This window comes from Gavialis gangeticus, unplaced genomic scaffold (assembly GCF_001723915.1).
Source record: "Gavialis gangeticus isolate Ggan-Ray unplaced genomic scaffold, GavGan_comp1, whole genome shotgun sequence".
Lineage (NCBI taxonomy): Eukaryota > Metazoa > Chordata > Crocodylia > Gavialidae > Gavialis > Gavialis gangeticus.
Window position 1 is genome coordinate 140,239,724 of NW_017729024.1, and position 6,148 is coordinate 140,245,871.

At 46.7% G+C, this 6,148-nt stretch overlaps 1 protein-coding gene across 1 annotated transcript in view; it reads left to right on the forward strand.

Annotated features, from left to right (window-relative positions):
• DEPDC1B (DEP domain containing 1B) overlaps nucleotides 1-6,148 on the forward strand; it is a gene marked incomplete at its 5' end in the record, with an annotated part of 71,252 nt that overhangs the window by 7,298 nt on the left and 57,806 nt on the right. The window contains 2 exons of the mRNA XM_019517822.1: nucleotides 650-785; nucleotides 4,229-4,356. Of these exons, the coding sequence (XP_019373367.1) occupies nucleotides 650-785; nucleotides 4,229-4,356 (264 nt within the window). The remainder of the gene's footprint in view (nucleotides 1-649; nucleotides 786-4,228; nucleotides 4,357-6,148) is intronic.

Consider the following 6,148-nt stretch of genomic DNA (forward strand, 5'->3'; position numbering starts at 1 on the left):
ATGCTGCTGTTGGTCACCTCCTGCTGCCAGCAAGCATCCCTAGCAGGAGTTTACATTTGGGATCTCAGCAGCAGGCCCTGGCCCTGAATTTGTTACCTCTAGGAGCCCCATGAGCCAGTAATATGTTGGTAAGTTTGATATCTCTGCTGTACAGTGCTACAGTGGAGATATGCTTGCATCTAGATCAGTGGTCTCCAACTTTTTTGATTGCGCACCCCTATCAGTAAAAAAATTTTGAGCACACGCCCCCAATATATGTATATTTATATAAATATAAGTAGAAGTTCTAATATTTTCTTCCTGTACCCCAATGCATCATCTTGCGCACCCCACTGTGGAGACCACTGATCTAGTTTAGGTAAATTCAGGTGTTCCGATCTGGGTGCCAATCAACTGGATTAATTGTACATTGTAGATAGCGCCATAATTGGAAAGATCCTAATGGTAACAGCATATTTTAGATTGCAGAACCCCTTAAAGCTTCCCTAGCAAGATCAAAATAGACTGTGGAGAGGTATTTGGGTATACAGTGTGAAAAGATTACATGTATACGCCCATATTAAGAAGTATTGAAGATCTAGGTTAAAAATAGCAAATGAGAACTAGTATCAGATTTTAAAGCCCTTCTTAAAGTGTTTTTTAATTACAGATTTCCACCTTCCTCACCACTAAAGCCATATCCAAAGAGGCCTTCATATGGAAAAGAAGTAATTAAATTTCCAGACTGGAATGAACCTGGAGTAGGCACATCCCAAGAACGTACTCCAGTGAAGCCAACTGTGATGGTAAGATTGCTTTTCAGCTTCCAAAATGTTAAATGTTCTGAAAAGAAAATAGTTAATAGAAAGGAGTAAATTAAACTAATGATCTGTTTTAGGGCTGCACAGCATTTGGCAGTAAAAAAGCAATATACTTTCACAGTGAATTTTTGTTTTACAGCGAGCAATTGTTCTTTAATTTTAATTACATTTCACTAGTGGTTTTGACTTTATCTTCCTAATGGCAATGTTATGTGAGTGTTCTTATGGCTGTAGGTTACCATGTATTGTAGTACACACAGTTCAGAACAGAGAGGAAGGTTTATATTTGATATTTGGCTCAAGTTCCAATTCATTGCAAGGCAGCAATAAACTTCCTTTATTCCAGAACAAAGTGATCATTTTATTAGAACTGCTATATTGTGTAATTGTTGTTTCACAACAGTGTTGCATGGGGCGTGGCATAGAAATGTTATTCAGTTTCTACCATTTTTCTAGCTCCCATAAAGCTTGTTTTCACTGACCTCCACACACTAGCTATCAACAAATATGCTACAATTCTGGAAAGATTGTGTTGCATTCTTTGTTTTGTGGTGTGATGAATTGAAGGTTCCTTCTGCTTTAATCTTTTTACAGACAGTGTGGAGCCGAGACCTCTACTCCACCTATCAGAAAAAAAAGCCCTGTTGTGTCTTCTTATGCAGGGAGGGCCATGGAGATCTAAAAGGCTTAAGCACTTTCACTTGTACATATTTTTTATACCCTACCTCTTTCTGCTGTTTAATTGCATGCATGTGCATATTTCCTCAATCCATACACTCTGGGCATTGGTGCTGATCTTCATATTACCATACTTTTCTTTTTTACTCCTCAAGCGATAGATTTTTTTTTTTTTTAATTTTGAATGTTATTGATATCTTAGTTATCATGCATTGGAATGAATGGGGCAGTTCTGGTTTGTTTCAGGTTTCCTACACACTCAGATGTCTACATTGCTAATGCGGTTTTCATTTTGAAGGCTCTGTTTGTAATCACTACAGACTCTTTAAATAAAAACGGTAAGACTCCAGAGTACAGTGGAGAGTTTGGGCTGCTGTTGCTGCCTCCACTCTCCCCAGAGCCTCCTGGATAATCATTCAGGTGTCTTCCTTTTCACTTCTGGGCTTCCACCTCTGCCTTTAGGAAATACTGCCACAATCTGTGCCACTGAGGTTCTGCTCTATATTCTATTCTTGTGTTGGATTGCAGTGAGTTTTTTGGGCCAGTCAGTAGCGCTAATTAAAGTGCCATTATACTAAAACCTTAAAACTTAGGGGCAATTTTTTAATTCTGCCACAAAAGGAGCATGACACTTATTTCATTGTCCTTTTTCCTCATTTCCTTTCAAAGACTAGCAGTCAAACATGTTAACATCGGTAAAAAGAGATACTATGATTGTTTGCTTACAGCAGAAATAGTTGTAAAATGTCCTTGGCTCTCAAATGCAGTCTCAGCCCTGTGAAAATAAAGGCTCTCAGTGGTTGTACAGTAATACCTCGGTGAATGAAGTGAATGTGTTCCATGACATCACTGTTATCAGAAACTTTGTTATCAGAGGTAGAAATAACATAGGAGGCATAGGGATGCATTCCAGGACTTCAGAGAAGGGGAGGTACAATAAGAAAATCTAATTGAATATTCAATTAAAAGCCCCCCACAGCCTCCCTGGCCCTGCTTGTGCTTCTTACTCCTCCCCATAGCCTTGCTGGAGGGGGCCCCCGGCTGCCAGGGCTATGAACTCGGGTCCACAGCCCCCTGCCTCTCACTCCCCAGCCCTGCTGGAGGGGGCCTCCGGGTGCCAGGGCTACGAACTCAGGTCCGCAGCCCCCTGCCACTGCTCCCCCCTGCTGCCTGCTGTGGGCTTGGGCAGGGCAGCTCCTCGCTGCTGTGTGCACTCCTGGGGGCCAGAGGAGATCCACGTCCCCCAGATCTGTGCATGTGGCAGGTGCAGGTTGCAGGCACAGGCTTCCCTGTGCTTTGCTACTGTGGGGCCTTCGCCACCTGGCAGGCACAACCTGGTGCGTCTGGGGACAGTGGGGCTACATGGGGATCTTGCCGCTGTGAGCAGCCCCCTCCCCCCTGCCCTGGTGATGCTCCCCTTGTACCTGCTGCTGCTTTGAAGGGAGCAGCCCCACGTGCCACTGGGGCAGTGCAGGTTGAGTAGCGGTGGACAGCTTCTCTGTGTGGCTGCTCTGCTCCCTGCCATGCCAGGTCATGGGGGAGGAAAGCAGGGCAGCAGGGAACAGTAGGCCTGTGAGGCGCTTTCTCTGCTGCCCTGCTTCCCTCTACCGCGACCTGGTGTGGCAGGGAACAGAGGAGCCATGCAGAGAAGCTGCCTGCTGCTGCTCGCCCCGTGCTGCCTGCAGTCCTGGTGCAGCAAGGGCTGCAACACGGGGCTGTGCCCTCCAAAGCAGCGGCAGGTGCAGGGGACTCATTGCCAAGGCAGCAGGAGGGCAGCTCTCAGCAGCAAGATCCCCACACAGCCCCACTGTTCCCATCCATGCTGGGTCATGCCCACTGGATGGCAGAGCCCTGGAGGAGCAAAGCATGGCAGGAGCCTGCACCTGCAACCTGCACCTGCCTTGCACACAGATCTGGGGGGGCACGGGTCTCCCCTACCCTACGGGAGTGCATGTGGCAGTGGGGAGCTGGCCCTTCTCCTCCGGACAAGCCACATGAAGCCCCGTCCTGCTCCCTGCTGGTGCCATACAGCTGCACACTGTGGCCCCAAACACCTCCAAGCAGCAGTCCCAGCCCTGCCCAGCTCCCTCCCTGCAGAGACCTCAATTCCCCTCTTTCCTCCCCTCCCCCCCACTTACCTACTGGAGCTGCTTTACAGGCTGCCTGGGGCCACGTTCATGTACTATACATGCATGTGGCGCCCCCTGTCTCACTACCTTCCTTCTGCTGCCTCCCGTCTCCCTGCAAGCTGGAACTCTGCCAGCCTGCAGGGAGCTCATTTCAAAATTGCAAAATCCACAGATTACTCTGGTAAAACAAAAAAGCAGCAGGGTTTTTTTTTTTCCATTTTCTATTTTTTTACCAAAAAACAGCTGAGTTCCTTATAAAGGAGTTTTGTTTCTAAAGGATTTGTTAACCAAGGTATTACCGTAGTTAAATGTATTTGTACTGCTTTAAGAACCATGAAGAGTTGCTGTCTAAGACTGTGAACACAGCGTTGGAGGTCTGTGACTAATATATTTCAGATGCTGCTCTGACAAGTTCTTTTTGCAACTTTGGATAGGTCATTTAACACTAGCAAAGATGCAGCTGTACATTCTAAATACTTGCCTATCTACCTCAGAGGGATTTTACATTTATTAATGTTTAAAATACTTGGAAGAGCTTGCTGTATTGTAGAAGTACTCTGCTTTTTATCATTTGGAAAAAAATGCTAGGTAAAGGAAAAATGCTTTCTTTCTGTATTGCAGAATTCTGAAATGTGGTATAAACGTCACAGTATAGCAATTGGAGAAGTACCAGCATGCAGACTTGTGTACCGCCAAAAGCTCACACAGACAAATGTAGAACACATATGGAAATCAATGATGATGTCACAGTAAGTTTACTGGAAAGTCCTCCCTCCTTTTACACTGTAGTGCATAATAGACTCCTCTTGCTTCTCTACTATTGCTCAGTTTCACTTACTCTTCACTGCAGTACTGCTACTAGTCTCTAGAGTAGCTAATCTCGCTTATTATTTGTCTGTCAACTCCTGATGTGTAATATGCCCTACTAAATTTTAGGTAATTTCCTCATACCCTATTTCAATTGTTATACTGCATGCCTACTTTTGCTGGTGACGGTGTTTTAGTGTTTTTCTTTTTCCCTCTTTCCAAAATGATAGAGTTCAAATAGAGCTCTTAGGAACATAAAATCCTAAAAATCTCCAATGGTGGAAATATTTAACCTGTTGAGGTAAGGAATGGAAGATCTAGTCACTTGGGTGCAGAAATTTCTGGGACAGGTACAATATTTACACAGAGTAATAGTTATTATGCTGATGTAAAAATGTAGGAGGCAAATGGGTGGATCCAGAGGGGTTGCAGTGGTATGGTCCAAAAATCGGCTGCATCCATACTACAGGAGCAACAGCTGGGTACTTTAAGTCCCTAAATCAGGTGAGAATCCTGTCTCTGCTCCCCCACAATCTTTCCTTCCTTGCTCAGCAGCACATCCACTCCCCTTCCATTCTCCACTTGCTGCTGCTGCTGTCGCTGTCCCTGTCCCCAGGTGATCTGGTTGGGAGGAGAAAGGGTGCTCAAGCACTACTCCAGCTGGGAACAGCAATGGCAGAGGATGGGTTCCTCCTGTCTGCCCGGTCTCCCCATGCATTTCCTGTAGGCTTGGGAGCAAATTCAGTGCAGGGGAACCTGCCTACCTTTCCTGTCCCCTGTTGAGCCCAGTTACAGCAGCTCTGGAGCCTCTGCAGTGCCCCTCCCCCCACCCCTACAACTCTCCCATTTCATTTTGCAAGGGGTGGTAGTGGTAGCAGTGGGTGGCTTCCCCTGTCCCATGCTTGTTCCCTGTCAGCTCAGGAGCACCCAAGGGAACTCAGCAGAGAGGAGAAACCCACATGCTGCTGCCACTGTTCCTAGCTGGAGTAGGACAGTAGAGTTTTTAGATTTCATAGACATTTGGGCTGGAAGGGACCCCAGAGGATCATCGAGTTTGGTCCCCTGCCCCAGAGGCAGGAAGTCAGCAGGGATCATAGGATCCCAGCAAGATAAACATCCAAATGTGTCTTGAGGGCGTTCAGAGTGGGTGCTTGAACCGCCTCCGGTGGCAGTCTGTTCCAAACCTTGGGGGCTCGGACAGTGAAGAATTTCTTTCTTATGTCCAGCCTGAATCAGTCGCAGCGGAGTTTGTGACCATTTGATCTTGTCATCTTTTGGGGCGCTCTGGTGAACAGACGTTCCCCCAGATCCTGTTGAGTACCCCTGAGCCTGCGTTTTTCCAGGCTGAAGAGTCCCATGGCTCTCAGCCTCTCATCATAAGGTCTGTTTTCCTGACCTCTGCTTATGCGCATGGCTCTCCTCTGCACCCTCTCAAGCTTCTCTACATCCTTTTTGAATTGTGGAGCCCAAAACTGGATGCAGTACTCCAGCTGCAGCCTCACCAAGGCTGAGTACAGCGGGAGAATGACGCCCTGAGATTTGCTTGAGAAGCATCTATGGATGCAAGCCAATGTTTTGGTTGCTTTAGTAGCCGTAGCATCACACTGAAGGCTCATGTTCATCTTGTGGTCAATCATGACCCCCAAGTCCCTTTCATCTGTAGTGTTAGCCAGCGTAGCACTGCCGAGCCTATAAGCATGCTGCAGGTTTTTCGTCCCAAGGAAGAGAACCTTG